This window comes from Laccaria bicolor, genomic scaffold (assembly GCF_000143565.1).
Source record: "Laccaria bicolor S238N-H82 LACBIscaffold_1 genomic scaffold, whole genome shotgun sequence".
NCBI lineage: Eukaryota > Fungi > Basidiomycota > Agaricomycetes > Agaricales > Hydnangiaceae > Laccaria > Laccaria bicolor.
The window spans coordinates 2602975-2621955 of NW_001889872.1; the positions used below are offsets into that span (position 1 = coordinate 2602975).

General features: G+C 42.8%; 2 protein-coding genes across 2 annotated transcripts; one reads left to right on the forward strand and one right to left on the reverse strand.

The window, feature by feature from the left end:
- Window positions 1–87: 87 nt before the first annotated feature.
- Window positions 88–313, reverse strand: LACBIDRAFT_301685 (uncharacterized protein; the record flags this gene model as incomplete). Its single annotated transcript, XM_001874207.1, has 2 exons — window positions 88–192; window positions 254–313. 2 exons carry the CDS (start codon window positions 311–313, stop codon window positions 88–90), a joined length of 165 nt encoding a protein of 54 aa, XP_001874242.1.
- A 7101-nt stretch (window positions 314–7414) lies between these two features.
- Window positions 7415–7889, forward strand: LACBIDRAFT_301687 (uncharacterized protein; the record flags this gene model as incomplete). Its single annotated transcript, XM_001873571.1, has 4 exons — window positions 7415–7429; window positions 7482–7492; window positions 7548–7688; window positions 7742–7889. The coding sequence occupies 4 exons, from the start codon at window positions 7415–7417 to the stop codon at window positions 7887–7889; spliced, it is 315 nt and encodes a 104-aa protein (XP_001873606.1).
- Between the last annotated feature and the right edge of the window lie 11092 nt (window positions 7890–18981).

The window sequence follows — 18981 nt, forward strand, 5'->3', positions numbered from 1 at the left end:
TACTTGCATCCTGAAATGTGAACAAAGAAGTGTTAGGGAACGATTTGAACAATTGCATGGGAAAACGCACCCAAGGTCCGAAGGATTCTATCGGGCAATGGTCGTGGCTTCAAGTCGAGAAGCAAACAGAGTCGAGGTCAAGTAAACGTCCGAACAAGTAACTTCGCCGTGGATGCCGATGATATCGAGGGGCTTTGAGAACACCATTTCACAATCAGAGTGCCGAAAACAAAAACGCGAAAGAACAACGTACATTCTCGCGCTCCACCGCAATCAGCACCCTTCCTACCTGCCTAAAGAGCGCGCTCCGCATCGTCGCTGATTTCACGACTATCTATTGCGCGGGTTCCAAGGTTTGGTCGAGGCGAGGGCCCTAGTAGGTCTGCGGGACATGAACGATGGCTTCATGGTGGACTTCTGGCTTAGAATTTTAGTTGATAGAGTGTGGCTTCATGGTGGACTTTTGGCTTAGAATTTTAGTTGATAGAGTGCGGGGGGAGAAAGTGCAGGCATTGGGCGAATCGCGTTTGGATGTTCGTTGGGATTACGCCATGGAGTTTGCCCTTGTTGTGGATGGAGACACATTGGTTGAAGTAACACCGCAACCACGAGCGCCTCATCTTCCTTCTCAACTTCCATCTCGTTTACGATGTCGAACAAACGGAAAGAATCTTCATTGGACTGGCTATCTAGTCACAAGAAACCAAGATTGCGCTCGCCGATACCTCAATCCGTGAACGACGCTACTGGTGCAGCCGGCTCCAGTTCTGCGCCGCCCTTCATGACGACTCCATTCCGTGCGGCTGATGGAGGAATGGCTGTCACTGGTGAGATAGCTGACAACTCCTTTGCGCATCGAGTCAATGTTGACTTTCATCCATTGTAGGTGACCGGGCTGGACATTCACATGTGACTCAGGCATTGCAACAGCCTTTCCCTGTCTTGACTGGTCTGTTCTAATTGAATTCTGCTTTTCCAAGTTACTGACAGCTCTGACATAGGTCATCTAAAATCCGGCCCATGTATCTTGACCGCACCTCTATCCAACCTTCCCATTGCAGATCCAGCAGGTAATTTCTACAATAAATTATTATGGTCTATATCAGATGCAAGCTCACCATGCAGGTCATTCAACTAACCCTGAAGTTGGTGTTATGAATAATTTTGAGAGGGTTCAGAATGTAAATACTGGCCACAACCAAGGTATGATAATTTAGACAAGCTCATGTTTAAGATGTTCACCTGCATTTCAACAGGTGTTATCATTCAACAAGTCAACAATGAAGGTGTGTAATAATCACGATATGCTGTTGATGTCAATAAATATTTTGTTTGATAGTTGTGGATTTGGGTATTCAAATTACTCTAAAAACAATTGAGGATGAACAACTTGGTATATATATATGCCAATTATAGTTGTATCACTTGAACTAACCTCTCTGATTACTTCAGTCAGCAAGATTTGTGCATGGCTTTCCCCACCTGACAGTTCTAGCAATTACCATGCAGCACATACCATTTTAAAGAGTCAGCCAGACTCTTGCTCATGGTTTCTTGAAGGGAAGAGCTTTTCTGTGTGGCTGGCAGAGGCCGGCTTTCTCTGGATTAAAGGAAAATGTAAGCTATCTGTTTATGAATACAGGTTTGGGCTCTGAATTTACCAATTGTCAAGCTGGATGTGGTAAAACCATTCTAAGGTAAATTATTTACTACTTTATTGTGTCAGGAGCAAGCTAAACAGTTCAATCAGCTCTTCCATCATTGATCATCTTTCCAAAACACAATCATCTCTTGCAACTGCTTATTTCTTTTTTGATGGCAGAGATTCTCAAAAGGAATTACAGCTGCATGATAAACTGATTCGATCACTTATTTGGCAATTCTCACTGAAATGTGGGAATGGTGTACCAAAGGTTTTGGCAGACTTGTTTTCTCACTGTGGCAATGGCTATCAGCAACCATCTCTTGATGATCTTCATAATGTCCTCCAAAGAATTCTTGGTGGCTTCAACTCTGCATATATTATTCTGGATGCTCTTGATGAATGCTCTGAAAGATATAAGGTGCTTGACTGGGTTCAGACTGTTATCTTGGATAAGAATGAAAATCTTAGGCTGCACTTGATCACTACTAGCAGGCCAGAGAAAGAGATTAATGACAAATTTGAGTTTTATCCCTGTATTGATCTGGTTGAGGCATCTGGGGACCATAATATTGTGGCCTATCTTGACTATCAGCTTCAGAATGACTCTGACTGGCATAAGTGGGGTCAAGAGATTCAGTATGAAGTAAAGTCAACATTAATAAACCAAGCAGATGGAATGTATGTTTTTGAATTACTAGTTAAATGACAGGATAATTGCTAACTTCAAATTTAGGTTTCGATGGGTTGCATTGCAGCTAATGGACCTTAAGAAATGTCGAACTCGGAAAGCAATCAGAGAACAGCTAAACAATCTACCTGAAGGCTTGGATGAGACATATGACCGAATCTTGCTGGGGATTGATAAAAGAGACTGTGGCTACACTAAAACATTTCTGCTATGGTTATGTTTTGCTGTTCGTCCAATGACATTGAAAGAACTTGCTGCAACTGTAACTGTTGATCTTGCAGCTGAAAATGGACCACAATTTGAATGTGAAAATGAACTTCAAGATATCTCAGATGTTTTGAAGATGTGCTCCAGTTTTGTTGAATCAGGATGTATGTTTTGATATTTCACTGGATTGAAGTAAAGACTAAACATAAAACAGATACAATTAAGCTTGCACACTTCTCTATCAAGGAATATCTCTTGTCTAAGTATGTTGAAGAACATCACAACAAGAAAATAAAAGCTTTCAGCTTGAGCCAAGAGCTCTCTCACTCTATGATATCTCAGACTTGTCTTGCCTACCTTCTGCAATTTAAAACAACAAAGGGAAAAAATTATGCAGATTTTCCTCTGATGAATTATGCAGCAAAAAACTGGATATTCCATGTGCAATCTAGTAATGATGATGAATCTCAAGAATCATCTCTGTTAGAATTAATGATAAAGCTTCTGTCGGGATACTATGGAAATGCACTTCTGGCAGCAACATTTTTTGGTTATGAGACACTGGCAAAGCTTTTGTTAGAGAATGGGGCAGATGTGAATGCACAAGGAGGACTCTATGGAAATGCACTTCAGACAGCATCATACAAAGGTCATGTGGCAATTGCAAAGCTTTTGATAGAGGGGGGGGCAGATGTGAATACACAAGGGGGACTCTATGGAAATGCACTTCTGGCAGCATCATTTTTAGGTCATGTGGCACTGGCAAAGCTTTTGTTAGAGAATGGGGCAGATGTGAATACACAAGGGGGATACTATGGAAATGCACTTCTGGCAGCAACATTTTTTGGTTATGAGACACTGGCAAAGCTTTTGTTAGAGAATGGGGCAGATGTGAATGCACAAGGGGGATACTATGGAAATGCACTTCTGGCAGCAACATTTTTTGGTTATGAGACACTGGCAAAGCTTTTGTTAGAGAATGGGGCAGATGTGAATGCACAAGGAGGACTCTATGGAAATGCACTTCAGACAGCATCATACAAAGGTCATGTGGCAATTGCAAAGCTTTTGATAGAGGGGGGGGCAGATGTGAATACACAAGGGGGATACTATGGAAATGCACTTCTGGCAGCAACATTTTTTGGTTATGAGACACTGGCAAAGCTTTTGATAGAGGGGGGGGCAGATGTGAATGCACAAGGGGGATACTATGGAAATGCACTTCTGGCAGCATCATTTTTTGGTTATGAGACAATGGCAAAGCTTTTGTTAGAGAATGGGGCAGATGTGAATGCACAAGGGGGATACTATGGAAATGCACTTCAGGCAGCATCATACATTGGTTATGAGGCAATGGCAAAGCTTTTGATAGAGAAGGGGGCAGATGTGAATGCACAAGGGGGACTCTATGGAAATGCACTTCAGACAGCATCATTTTTTGGTTATGAGGCAATGGCAAAGCTTTTGTTAGAGGGGGGGGCAGATGTGAATGCACAAGGGGGATACTATGGAAATGCACTTCTGGCAGCAACATTTTTTGGTTATGAGACACTGGCAAAGCTTTTGTTAGAGAATGGGGCAGATGTGAATGCACACGGAGGAGAGTATGGAAATGCACTTCAAACAGCATTATATAAAGGTCATGTGGCAATTGCAAAGCTTTTGATAGGGAGGGGGGCAGATGTGAATGCACAAGGAGGACTCTATGGAAATGCACTTCAGGCAGCATCATACAAAGGTCATGTGGCAATTGCAAAGCTTTTGATAGAGGGGGGGGCAGATGTGAATACACAAGGGGGATACTATGGAAATGCACTTCTGGCAGCAACATTTTTTGGTTATGAGACACTGGCAAAGCTTTTGTTAGAGAATGGGGCAGATGTGAATGCACACGGAGGAGAGTATGGAAATGCACTTCAAACAGCATTATATAAAGGTCATGTGGCAATTGCAAAGCTTTTGATAGGGATGGGGGCAGATGTGAATGCACAAGGAGGACTCTTTGAAAATGCACTTCAGACAGCATCATACAAAGGTCATGAGGCAATTGCAAAGCTTTTGATAGAGGGTGGGGCAGATGTGAATGCACAAGGAGGATGCTGTGGAAATGCACTTGAGGCAGCATTATGTATTGGTCAGGAGGCAATTGCAAAGCTTTTGATAAATAATGGGGCAGATGTGAATACACAAAGAGGACTCTATGGAAATGCACTTCAGACAGCATCATACAAAGGTCAAGAGGCAATTGCAAAGCTTTTGATAGAGGGTGGAGCAGATGTGAATGCACAAGGAGGATGCTGTGGAAATGCACTTGAGGCATCATTATGGAATGGTCAGGAGGCAATTGCAAAGCTTTTGATAAATAATGGGGCAGATGTGAATACACAAGGAGGATACTTTGGGAATGCACTTCAGGCAGCATCATACAAAGGTCAAGAGGCAATTGCAAAGCTTTTGATAGAGGGTGGAGCAGATGTGAATGCACAAGGAGGATGCTATGGAAATGCACTTGAGGCATCATTATGGAATGGTCAGGAGGCAATTGCAAAGCTTTTGATAAATAATGGGGCAGATGTGAATACACAAGGAGGATACTTTGGAAATGCACTTCAGGCAGCATCATACAGAGGTCAAGAGGCAATGGCAAAGCTTTTGATAGAGAATGGGGCAGATGTGAATGCACAAGGAGGACCATATAAAAATGCACTTGAGGCATCATTATATAAAGGTCAAGAGGCAATTGCAAAGCTTTTGATAGAGAATGGGGCAGACTTGAATGCACAAGGAGGATACTATGGAGCTGTACTTCAAGCAGCATCATATCAAGGTCAAGAGGCAATTGTGAATCTTTTGATAGAAAATGGGGCAGATGTGAATCTGAAAAAGCAGCCAAAAATGAGTTTAGAATTGTAATGGACATGCTCACTGCCAGTGCTAATTTTTATATGGACCGAGAAGCTTGTAGTATGTTCTTTTTGAGAGCACAAAAATTTGTAGGATCCACCTTTTACTAGAGAAGTTTGTAGTGTCTGCTTTTTTAGACTACAAAACCCTTATTTTATTAGCAATAACACATGCTTTGAGGATCAATTGCATTGAGTAGAACTCAGTTTATATGCTCAAAAAAGCACAATTTTCCTTTCCAATGGTTCAAAAATGCATTCTGGGTTCAAATTAGTGTATCCTAAAGTTAACTACACATAAAGTGAGCTATTCAAATATTTTTCTGGCCTGCGGCACATAGCACAGGGAGAAAAGCCTGCAGGAGGCAAGGGGGTGGTGGAATGTGGATCCCAGATATAGGGTTGGGGAGGGGGGGGCTCAGCCTGGGGGTCAGAATTTTTTATGTGACCTACTTTAATAAAGTCCTTCCAATAAGCCAAATAGTGCTCACAAAAAAGTTGGAAAGTTCAGATGTGTGGTACACCTAATTTACGTATTTACTGCCCGAAATTGTGACTGAGAGCCCAAAAAAATCAACAAACCTTTTTAATCCCTCAAAATCTGCCAACAACAAGCACGCCCCGCTCCTTCATTGCTGTGCAGGTGCCATCCAACTCGACAAATGGATTCAAGAGCACAACCATGCCCCAAAGTGCAACCCAGAGGGAGCCTTGTCCCCTTGCTGTCACTCACAAGGCTCAGGGTTGGTGTTGAAAGAATATCCCATGCGGTCCTGCCCGGTGCACACATACACGTGGTCAAAAACGACCACAATTGGAATGAGGATGTCATGGCTGTGGGGAGAAAGTCAGTTTGGTTGAGAGAGAGGGAGGTTGAATGTAAAGGAGAGGGTTGTGAGACTCTATGGGTACCAATATCAGTTTGTTTTGCTGATCACTTTTAGTTTCATGCAAAGGTTAGCCGTTCATTGAAGTTTTAGATGTGTCCAACTTGTATGGATATGGGGGTGAAGTGTTGTTGTACCTAGAAATTCCAAAAATGTAACATACTACATACTGAATTGAGTTATGTTTTTGACATAGGAAGTCAGAAGTTTCCTTTTTTGGGGGGGGGTGCAAGTGCAACATTGTCAGATGGTTCAGACATGTTTTTAGTAAATCTGATAGCTACCTAAATCGATTTCCCAGTGTGTCCACCAATGTTGAAGTCCGTTAACATAATTTGGAGAGTAGATTAGTAATAGTTACTAACAAGTGTTGCATTTGTAATTGATTGGTAACTTTGCATTCATGCACGTAGAATCTTCCTTATTCAATTTACTGTTCAGAACACCTGAATGTGTTTTGAATATATGTTACTATTAGAATATCCTATTTGATTAGTAAGTAATGATCATTTGTACAACCTGCACAAATATATTGGGAATTTGAGCACACATGTCAATTGTGTTGGTTAAATCAATGGATTTGAGAAGAGTATCTACTACATTCTGTTATCCTTATTATATACTCTTTCTACAGTAACTACTAGAGACTTCTTCTTTATTCTACCTTATTCCATAAGTTCCTTATGACTCACGTTGCATACTTCGGTCACTTGGACCGGACTTCCTTTCCTTTGGCCTCGGTCATTGACCATCAACGAGTCATGGCTATGCCTTCAGATACTCGTAAGCTGCGATGAGGGTGATGCATCATGATTGAAGTTACTGGTTCCCCGAGTAACATACTTCCAAGGTTTTGTTTGTTTGGATGAGCATCTCAGTTAAACAAACAACATGCTCTAGCCAAACAGACAAACAGTTCTTAAATAAACAGGTTTTTAGCTAAGCTTCATGTCTGCAGTAGCCTGCAGACACACTTCGCACTTTTCTCCTTTGTATACATGTAGATACAATACGGCGAGGTAACTATATAAGTACTGTACTAATACTATAACATCCAGGCACCATGCAACCAGCGGCGTGTCCAATGTGCCAGAAAAAGGTATGTACAATGTTACCCATGATTGAAGATATCCCTTATCATTATCCATTAGATGAACCCACTGTGTGAAGACCTTTTTTTCTTTGACTGATTGTGCTAACTTCAATATCATTTCAAGCACCAATCTGGTGGTGCCGAAGGCTGTTATTGAAGTTCCCGAGACCACCACCCTACCCTCCCTACCTCAAACCAGCCATGTGGCACCAATCGCTAAGAAAGGGAGGCCCCTTGTTCCATCAGATACCCTTACAACAGCACAGTACGTGATCTGAGTCAATAATGATCTTACCTGTTGCCAACATACATCTGCAGTAACCTGTATATGCAAGATTATGTGAAAGAGTACCCTGACACAACTCTTGACGAATTCCACATCGCCTTTGCAAAATTGATTCAAAAAAATGTCAGGTACATATGTAGATTACATAGGACCAATACATCAGGAAATTTAGATGTATGAAGCCAGAAGCAAGGAGCTAAAAGCAGCTGTGAAGATTTTGTCAACTGTTTCCTAGCAACCTTGGTGAGTCCAATCTTATCACAGGAATTCAGGCTCACAGCACTTCACAGGTTTTGACACTCATCCAGTGATGTCACGAGTATGGGAGGGGAATAGAAAGAGGTGGGTTTGGGTAACAGACAGATGCAGATAAACACAGATAGACACAGATAATAGAGTTTCTTAAATTCCGATATTCACAGACTTTCATGGAATGCAGCAGGAATATTGAATGGATAAATCTTTCAGAAATACAAGCTTTCAGTGGAAATTTGCAGATAAATACAGACTATGACAGAGAATTCCATGCGGAGCTGTGGTGGTAGTGTTGAGGAATGCAGATATTGGAACGAAATCCCATTCTACCAGCACCCTTCTGCTCTGCCGATGATCTAAAGGCCCAGAAAAAAAATAGAAGTATTTATGTTTACCTCCACATATGTGGTCAGTAAAATTTGGTAGGCAAAATGCCTGAAATCACTGTAATGTATTTAACACCCATTTTGGAAACCTGGGAAACATTAACACCCCATTGGGATTAACACCCAGTAGGCAGGTGCTCGGAGAGCACACCTCCTGCCAAGGGTGTGGCGGAACATGGATTTTGGATATATATTCGCATTACAAATTAAGGTGCCCTCGGCCTACCCCCTACTAACCAAGCTAATATAGTTAACACTCCTGAAGACCAGCATTCAAATTTGTCTGACCGAAACGACTCTACTTTTGACTTTAAAATGTTAGAAACGTTTATAGGACCAGTCGATGAGAATGATGTTCTCACTGAGCCAGAAAACGCTATGGTGGACAACACCATTTTTTATTCTTCTCATACCTTTTGTGACAATCAAGACCTTATGACCTGCAGAGCTAACGCCTTAGGGTTAGATAGTAAGGCTTTTAAACAACGGCTAACAGAACTCGCTTCTGACCACTTTTCTAGGTGACTTCTTAAGGACGTCTTTCTGAAAGAATCCTCCATTCTAGACAACCTCCTTATCAATTGTAGTTGTGCTGCTACAACAACTGGTTACGCCTACAACGTCAAAAGGGATTATTATCGTCAAATCCTTTCAGCCTTATATCAGATCAGAAAAACTCATGGTGATTTAATTTTAACGGAGGCATATCCTATTCCTGAATTGCTGCTATGGAGAAAGAAGGGAGATATTACCGAATTCCACCTAGAGAATGAATATGAGATTCTTGCTATCTGTTTTAGAATGGAAGTCAAAGCTTTCCAGGAACAAGGTGGTCAAATGTGAGTACATGTGAGTGGTCACGATATTACATAGCGCCCACCAACGACACGCTTTTGCCATGTCCACATCTTTCTTCTCAACTTCCATCTAGTCGTCTACGATGTCTGACCAAACCAGTGATTGTTTACTCGAGCCTCTTTGCGGTCTTAAGAAGGAGCTTGCGCACCTCAACCCCTCCCCAGACATGTCACGTGACTTACCACTTCGAACCTTGAACGCCATCTTTTTAGTACTCCGTCTCGCTCAGACCACGATATGATCATGGTTGGCATAATATTACAGTATTCCAATAAATAAAAATGTAATTTTCGCAGAATTTTCTTTTTTTTTGTGTACACATAGTCATCTAGAGAGAGAATATACTACAGCTACATTCATGATCTTAGGCATTATATTGCTATTAGCTCAAATATGTATGCATGTCCTTATGGCCTAGGTGGACGAGCTCTGTATCGTGGGAACAGCAATTGCTCAAAGTGTGTGGTTTGACTCCCGTATTAAGATTATTTTTTGCATTTGGTTTTATGGCTCAAAAAGTCTGTAACCTGGATTATGGTGCGTTCCGACAGTCATTTTTTCAATGCCAAGTGGGTTAGTTTCTGGTAAGTTTGCTGCCATTATTTATGAAAGTTCGAGCCAAATCAGGATAACCATGAAGCCATTTTTTTCATATGTCCAATAAATAGGCTGTGTTCTGTTTATTTTCTCCCCTCAATATATATATCAAATATGTAAAGAAACATAGAAAATGTGTGAAGTTGAATGTTGATCTTGGAATATAAGATATGATAATGTCACGTGACGTGTCCGGGGAGGGGTTGAGGTGCGCAAGCTTTAAGAAGGTTGTAGCAAGATTGTGGTCACTGAAACCTCAATCAGCGAATCTCAGTAGCGCCACTGCTAACCGCTCTGCCCCGCCCATCTTGAGGACTCCATCTTCAGCCAACCGCGCGGTAAATGCAGGACCGGTTGTCGCTAGTGAGATAACTGACGACCCTGCTGCCACCATTGGCTATGATCAAGTCGAACATCGCACCGAAGAGACTGGAGATCGATCACGAAATACTAGTCTGCGTTCACCCCAAATTTTGTTTACAGTGGCTAACAAGTGTTACATAGTTGCGCCAAGTGTTTATCCACCCACCTCGACCACCTATCCATCCAACCTTCCTATCAACAGGGGGTTGGCATCGGCTGATCATTATGCTCGCATGCCGAAGTACCAATCTGCAAACATTGGTACTACCAATACTGACACCCCAACCACTGTTCCATTCAATGCGATACCTCTAGCATTTAGCACAGTGGATGATGCAGAAATGGCCGTTGCTGGTGTGATTTCTTTAACCATTCTCCTTATGCAGCCAATATCAATTATCATCGAAAGGCCCATCACATAAGGCTGGTCAACATTTTCCTATCTTGTCTGGTCTGTGCTCTCTTGAAATCCTGCTTCCTAATGTTACTGATGGCCTTGGCATAGATGGATCATCCAACCTTCCCATTGTGGATCCTTCATGGCCAAAGTCATCAGGTAATAATTTTTATGGTTTATAACATATGCCAGCTCACAATGCAGACTATCCAACAAAAACTGAGGTTGGTGTGATAAATAACTATAAAGAAGTTCAAAATGTAAATACTGGTGACAACTATGGTATGTTTAATTTGAGCAGTCTCATGTTGAAGATTATCAGCTGTATTGTAATAGGTCTTTGGATACAAAATGTCAATAATCAAGGTGTGTAATAAATCCAGCACTGTATTGACCTCAATAACATATTGTTTGGGAGCTGTAGACTTGGGTATGCAAATCACTCTTACATGCCAGTTTGATCATTTTGCTTGATCTATCTCATTGTTTTAGATAAAGATATTCGTACTTGGCTTTCCCCTCCTGACAGCTCCAGGAATTACCATGCAGCATCTGCAATTCTGCAGAATCAACCAGCCTCCTGTGTATGGTTTCTCAATGGAATGAGCTTCTCTAAGTGGCTGGAAGAGCCTGGTTTTCTCTGGATCAAAGGCAAATGTAAGCTATTCATCAGATATATCATTTGCACTACAAATTAACCAATTGTTAAGCTGGATGTGGTAAAACTATTCTAAGGTATATACCTATAACTATTTTAATACCTTCAGATAAAGCTAATTCAACTTTTCACCAGCTCTGCCATCATTAATCATCTTCTCAAATCACAATCATCTCTTGCAACTGCTTATTTCTTTTTTGATGGAAGAGACTCCCAAAAGGAACTACAGCTGCATGACAAACTGATTCATTCACTCATTTGGCAATTCTCACTTAAGTCTGGAGATGGTGTACCAAAAGTCTTGACAGACTTGCATTTTCACTGTGGCAAAGGCTATCAGCAGCCATCTCTTGATGATCTTCATGATGTCCTCCAAAAGATTCTTAGTAGCTTTGACTCTGCCTATATTATCCTGGATGCTCTTGATGAACGCTCTGAAAGGGATAAGGTGCTTGACTGGGTTCAGACTATCATATTGCATAAGAATGAAAATGTCAGGCTGCACTTGATTACTACTAGCAGGCCAGAAAAAGAGATAAATGATAAATTCAAGTCTTACCACTGTGTTGATCTGGCTAAAGCATCTGAAAACCATGACATTGAGCTCTATCTTCACCATCAGCTTCAAACTATGTCTGACTGGCAGAAATGGGCTCCAGAGATTCTGGATGAAATACAGTTGACATTGAGACAGCAAGCAGATGGAATGTATGTTTCTTTACCCAGTATCTATATGGATATTTGCTAAATTCAAATGCAGGTTTTGATGGGTTGCATTACAGCTAATGGAGCTTAAAAAATGCTGCACTAAGACAGCAATCAGAAAACAGCTGAAAACCTTACCTAAAGGTTTGGATGAAACATGTGATTGGATCTTGTTGGGGATTGATGAAAATGATTATGGCTACACAAAAACATTTCTGCTATGGTTGTGTTTTGCTATTCGTCCAATGACATTGGAGGAACTTGCTGCAACTGTAACTGTTGATCATATGGCTGAGAATGGACCACAATTTGAATCTGAAAATAAAATTGAAGATATCTCAGATGTTTTGCAGATGTGCTCTAGTTTTGTTATTGAATCAGAATGTAGGTTTAAAATTTTCACCAGATTGAAGTCAACACTGAACATAAAACAGCTGAAATCAAGCTTGCACACTTCTCAATCAAGGAGTATCTCTTGTCTAAGCATGTTAAAGAACATCATAATGAGCAAGTGAAAGCTTTTAGCCTCAGCCAAGAGCTCTCTCACTTTACAATATTGCAGACCTGTCTTGTCTACCTTCTGCAAACTGAAAGAACAGGATCAGTATATTATGCAGATTTTCCTCTTATGGAGTATGCAGCAAAAAACTGGATATTCCATGTACAATCAAGTAATGATGATAAATCTCAAGAATCATCTCTATCAGGATTAATGACAAAGCTTCTGACTGCTGACAGTCCTTCTTATGTTAATTGGGTTAGGATTTATGATCCATGGAATGCTTCTAAATACTTGCCACCTCTTTATTACACATGCAAAACTGGTCGGACCAAACTTACACTTAGTCTGCTAAAAAGTGGAGGAGATGTCAATACATTGATGGAGGGAAATTATGTGCATGTGCTGCAGGTGGCATCAGACAAAGGTCATAAGGCAATTGCAAAGCTTTTGATAGAGAATGGAGCAGATGTGAATGCACAAGGAGGACACTATGGAAATGCACTTCAAGCAGCATCATATGAAGGTCATGAGACCATTGCTAAAATTTTGATAGAGAATGGGGCAGATGTGAATGCACAAGGAGGAAACTATGGAAATGCACTTCAGGCAGCATCATACAAAGGTCATATGGCAATTGTGAAGCTTTTGATAGAGAATGGGGCAGATGTGAATGTACAGGGAGGAGAGTATGGAAATCTACTTCAGGCAGCCTCATACAAAGGTCAAATGGTAATTGCAAAGCTTTTGATAGAGAATGGGGCATATGTAAATGCACAAGGAGGAAAGCTATGGGAATGCACTTCAGGCAGCATCATCTTGCGGTTATGAGGCAACTGCAAAGCTTTTGATAGAGAATGGGGCAGATGTGAATGCTCAAGGGGAAGAGCAAAGAAATGTACTTCAGGCAGCATTATTTTGGGGTCATGAGGCAATTGCAAAGCTTCTAATAGAGAATGGGGCAGATGCGAATGCACAGGAGGGGAAGCATGGAAATGCACTTCAGGCAGCAATATCTTGGGGTTATGATGCAATTGTAGAGCTTTTGATAGAGAATGGGGCAGATGTGAATGCACAAGGAGGAGAGTATGGAAATGCACTGCAGGCAGCATCAGCTTGGGGTTATGAGGCAGTTGCAAAGCTTTTGATAGAGAATGGAGCAGATGTGAATGCACAAGGAGGACACCATGGAACTGCACTTCAGGCAGCATCATCATGGGGTTATGAGGTAATTGTACAGCTTTTGATAGAGAATGGGGCATATGTGAATGCAGGAGGAGGAAAGCATGGGAATGCACTTCAGGCAGCATCATACAAAGGTCAAGAGGCCACTGCAAAGCTTTTGATAGAGAATGGGGCAGATGTGAATGCTCAAGGGGAAGAGCATAGAAATGTACTTCAGGCAGCATTATTTTGGGGTCATGAGGCAATTGCAAAGCTTCTAATAGAGAATGGAGCAGATGCGAATGCACAGGAGGGGAAGCATGGAAATGCACTTCAGGCAGCAATATCTTGGGGTTATGATGCAATTGTAGAGCTTTTGATAGAGAATGGGGCAGATGTGAATGCACAAGGAGGAGAGTATGGAAATGCACTGCAGGCAGCATCAGCTTGGGGTTATGAGGCAGTTGCAAAGCTTTTGATAGAGAATGGAGCAGATGTGAATGCACAAGGAGGACACTATGGAACTGCACTTCAGGCAGCATCATCATGGGGTTATGAGGTAATTGTACAGCTTTTGATAGAGAATGGGGCATATGTGAATGCAGGAGGAGGAAAGCATGGGAATGCACTTCAGGCAGCATCATACAAAGGTCAAGAGGCCACTGCAAAGCTTTTGATAGAGAATGGGGCAGATGTGAATGCTCAAGGAGAAGAGCATGGGAATGCACTCCAGGCATCATCATATTGGGGTCATGAGGCAATTGTAAAGCTTCTGATTGAAAAAGGAGCAGATGTGAATGCACAAGGAGGGGAGTATGGAAATGCACTTCAGGCAGCATTATTTTGTGGTCACAATGCCATTGCAGAACTTTTGATAGAAAATGGGGCAGATGTGAATGCACAAGGAGGGTACTATGGAAATGCACTGCAGGCAGCATCAGCTTGGGGTTATGAGGCAGTTGCAAAGCTTTTGATAGAGAATGGAGCAGATGTGAATGCACAAGGAGGACACTATGGAACTGCACTTCAGGCAGCATCATTGTGGGGTTATGAGGTAATTATACAGCTTTTACTAGAGAATGGGGCATATGTGAATGCAGGGGGAGGAACACATGGAAATTTACTTCATACTGGATGCAAGCCACATTAACCTGAACAAAAAAATTGTAAAGAGATTGTAGAAATATTTCAAATAGTTTTACAGTAACAATGTCTGAAATGTTGTAAATTATTGTGATTTTTTCTTTATATTATTTTGTGTCAAAGATATTGTATAAAAACTTCAGGTCAGACATTCTAACTATCAGAGTCTCTTTGGCTGAAAACCCTAGTTACTAAATATAGCAACCTTTGAAGGTTCCCCTTTCAAGCCTGTGAAGTGTTCACTCTGAACTTCTCGCATAGCTGAAGCCAAGGGGGGAGGAGTGGAAATCTCTCCTGTGATCACAGGATAGATAACACTACTCACAGAAACCGTCAGAATTTAACCGCTTATATGATTCTGAGGATATCTAGATGATAAAGGTACAGGAGCGGAGGTGCGTATGCAGAGAATGTGGTGGTGCGTGGTTAAGAGAGGAAAGCGCATATGTAGAGAACCAAATAGTCCAGGAGCCAATGCCAAACAATGCCTGATGTGGTAATCCCAGGATTACATCCTCCCCTGCTCTGAAAAAAAAATATCGGTGCAAAAAACAGAAAGAAGGAAGAAAAAAGGTTAGTACAAAGGTGTAAGTAAATCCGAACGCCGGGTGCGTCAAAACCCTGTGGGAAAAAGCTACCGGCTGGCAAAAGCGAAAAAAAATCTACCTAATGTAAAGGAGATTCTCTGCGTGAGGCCAGCCAGGTATCCAACACCTCGCAGTCTTGTAATTCGGAGCCAGGTAGCCACCTGTCATGTTCTTGGCCATATCCACGCCAACGAACCAGGTATTGATAGCCGCGCCCACGTCGACGTGTGTCTAATATGCGCTCAATATAATACTCTTCGTTCCCGTCGTCCGTTGTAATAGGATCGAGTTCCTCGAAGCGGCGTGATGGGAAAAGAGATGTGTCGGATTCGATGTATGGTAGGATTTCGGAAGTGTGAAAGGTGGGGCAAATGTTCGGCGAATTTGGAAGATCCAAGGTCACAGTGGAGTGTTCTTCATCGACGTCGATAACAGTGTAAGGTCCATCGTATCTGGGCATGAACTTCGCGACGCGTTTCTCGCCTTTGGCCTTGTACTCGTTACGGCGATGTAGTGTTGATAACCTCACCCGTGAACCTATGGTAAAAGGGAAAATAAGTGTTCTGTGCTTGTTAGCTTGAACAGACTGAGAAATCTTAGCCCTCAGTAGGTTATCTTGAGCCTCTAGGACATCCGTTTCCAGACGTTGGATGACATGCCATGCGTCGATGTCGGCTACCGTGGCTGAAGGTTTTGCTGGTACCAGCGGGGGAATAACTCTAGGACTTCTCCCAAAACGTAATTGGAAGGGCGAGAATCCTGTTGATTTGTTCACCGTGTTCATGATATCGAAACGCACACGCGGTAATGCGTGTGCCCAGCCCAATTGATTGCGTTCGACATGGTAGCGCAACGCCTGATTGACGGTTTTGTTCGTACGTTCACTAGCCCCGTCGGTTTCAGGGTGATAAGCCGTTGATAGTTTTAACTTGACGCCTGTCAGTTTGTGCAGTGCTTTCCAAAATTTCGAGACAAAGAGTTTATCTCTATCAGAAACAATGTCAGATGGTAAGCCGTTTTCACAATACCACTTATCGAAGAATATAATAGCCAGGTCTTCTGCAGTGATGTCCGTTCGCATCGCGATTAATTGAACATCGCTTCCCAGACGGTCTGTGAAGGTAACTATGCAGTTCTTGTTGTCGTCTTCCGGTAATGGGCCGATAAAGTCGATTGCTACTGAATCGCCCCGTTGGTCGGGAATATGGAGGGGATGTAATGGGCCATATGGTTTTACTGTGGAAGATTTGTTACATTGGCATTCGGGGCACGAAGCCACATAACCCTGTTCCAAATCCCTTCGCATATTCGGCCAGTAGTAAGCAGTTCTCAGCGAGCCGTATGTTTTATGAAAACCGAAGTGACCAAGGACATCGTGCGCCAGTGCGAATAGGAGTTCTCGAAGGTTTCTGGTGCGCGGTATGATCAGTCGGTCAGCGATGTACCAGAGGCCGTCCCGGAGGACGAGGTTGGAGAAGCTGAGAGCAGCTGATGGCAATGTTTTGCACCAAGAGTCTTGGGCGTACCCAGATTTAACAGATCTGAGGAAATTTTCGTCAGCGGTGATTTTCAGTGTCGCATTGATACTATGCTTAGGGTTGCAAGAGGAAGACAACGACTTCGCTGTCTCCCAAGGTCCCTGAGCTTCGGGCAGGTATATGGAGGTGACACTGCACAGTGTATCATCGTCTTCGCAGAAATCGTAAGGGTGCCTTGCCGAGGCATCAGCTGTCGACGTGTTGCAACCATCGGTAGGCAGGCGTGAGAGTGCGTCTGCCACAGTGTTGTCGTCTCCCTTGATGTAGATGATCTTGGCATCAAACTGGGATAGGAACTCCATCCATCGTGCCTGACGGCGCGAGAGATCCTTTTGCGAAAGGAAGTTCTCCAGTGTCTTATGATCAGTATAAACGAAGAAGGGACAGCCTAACAAGTCCACTCGCCACCTTTTTAAAGACCTGATGACGGCGAGTAATTCTTTTTCGTGTACTGAGTAGTTCAGTTCGGCTCCCTTGAAGGTCATGGAGTCAAAGGCGACTGGGCGGGCTGTCTCCCATGTTGGGCCAAAAGAGAGTACACCACCTGACCTTTTGTCGCTCGCATCAGTGGTTACAAAAATTTTGTAGTCCGGCATTTTATTGAAGTCGATTGTGGTTAAGCATTCCCGGCCAGTTACAATTGTTTTAATCGCGTCAAACGCAGATTGAAATCTGGGTGTCCATGGTGGAAATAATCTTTCCGATTCCTTTGTTGTAAGTTCCGTGAGGATGCCTGTGTGCTCTGCAATTGTTGGTAGGAAGGTGGCAATGTACCGCACAAGGCCCAAAAAACTGCGAACATCAGTGGCCGATTTTGGTTTCGGCCATGATAGAATACGTTCTACTTTCCTGTCATCGGCTTCGATGCCACGGGCGCTGATGTGATGCCCCAGGAAATCGATCTCGGTACAGAATAGTTTTGTTTTGTCTGGGTTTACGTATAGACGAGCGTCGCGCAGCGCTTGGAGAACAGCGCGCACATTTTTCTCGTGTTCATCTATTGTGTTAGACCAGATCACGATATCATCCAGGTAAATATGACAGAATTTACCCAGCAGTTGACGCAAGGCAGCGGTTACGCGTCGCTGGTGGATTGCCGGGGCATTTTTTAATCCCATAGGCATCACCAGCCATTCATACAGGCCTAAGGGAGTGTTCACGGCGGTGAGATGGACGTGGTCCGGGTGCATCCTCGTTTGAAAGAAGCTATTTGTCATGTCTATTGTGGCCCAAATTTTTCCTTTGGCACAATCGGTGAGAATGTCGTCTATTCGCGGTAAAGGATGTGAATCTGTAACCGTGTTTTCGTTGAGTTGACGAAAATCGTTCACCCATCGCGGTAGGACATTAGGATTTGCTTTCGGTACTATGAATGCGGGAGAAGCACAGGGTGAAGATGAAGGGCGAATACGTCCGGCATCCAGATGCTGTTGAATTAAAATTTGCCATGCCTCCTTATATTTTCGCGGTGAAGGGTAAGAGCGTGATTTGATGGTCTTTTCCGCGTCTTTCAGATGTATTTCAGCTACCACTTCGCGCGGCAGTTCATCCACATGGGGGATTGGTTCAAATATTGCATGGTATTCGGCTTTTAGTTTTTGTTCCCTCAAACGTAAGGTTTCAATAGCAGCTAACGTTTCAATGCGCTCACGGACAGCGCCGACGACATCAAAATCCTTCACCTTTTCAGGTTTGAGTCCAAGGTGTTTTATTCTATCATTGCAAACCATTAACAGTTCAGCGAGTACTACTTTTTTATCCGCCTTTGTAATTTTGATCTGTTCTTTCAACTTAGGTTTCGGTGGTGGAGGCGGTTTAATAACGGGGGGGTTCAACAAATCATATGCAGTCTTTTTATCTATGCAAGTACGAGCGGCATGGTCTGTAACGATTGAATTATGTACGAGCCAGGGTAATCCGAGAATAATGGGGGCACAGAGGCCAGGAGTGACGACGGCTCTAACGGTGCGCGAGGTCCAAGACGAGTCTAACGAAGTGAGGGACAATTTAACATAATGGTACAGTTTTGTTTTCTTCTGCTGGTTGTTGAATGCGACGTCTACGAGTTCGGGTTCTGCCAAATCATGCATTTTCAGTCCAAGGCGTTCTACAAGCTCGGGGC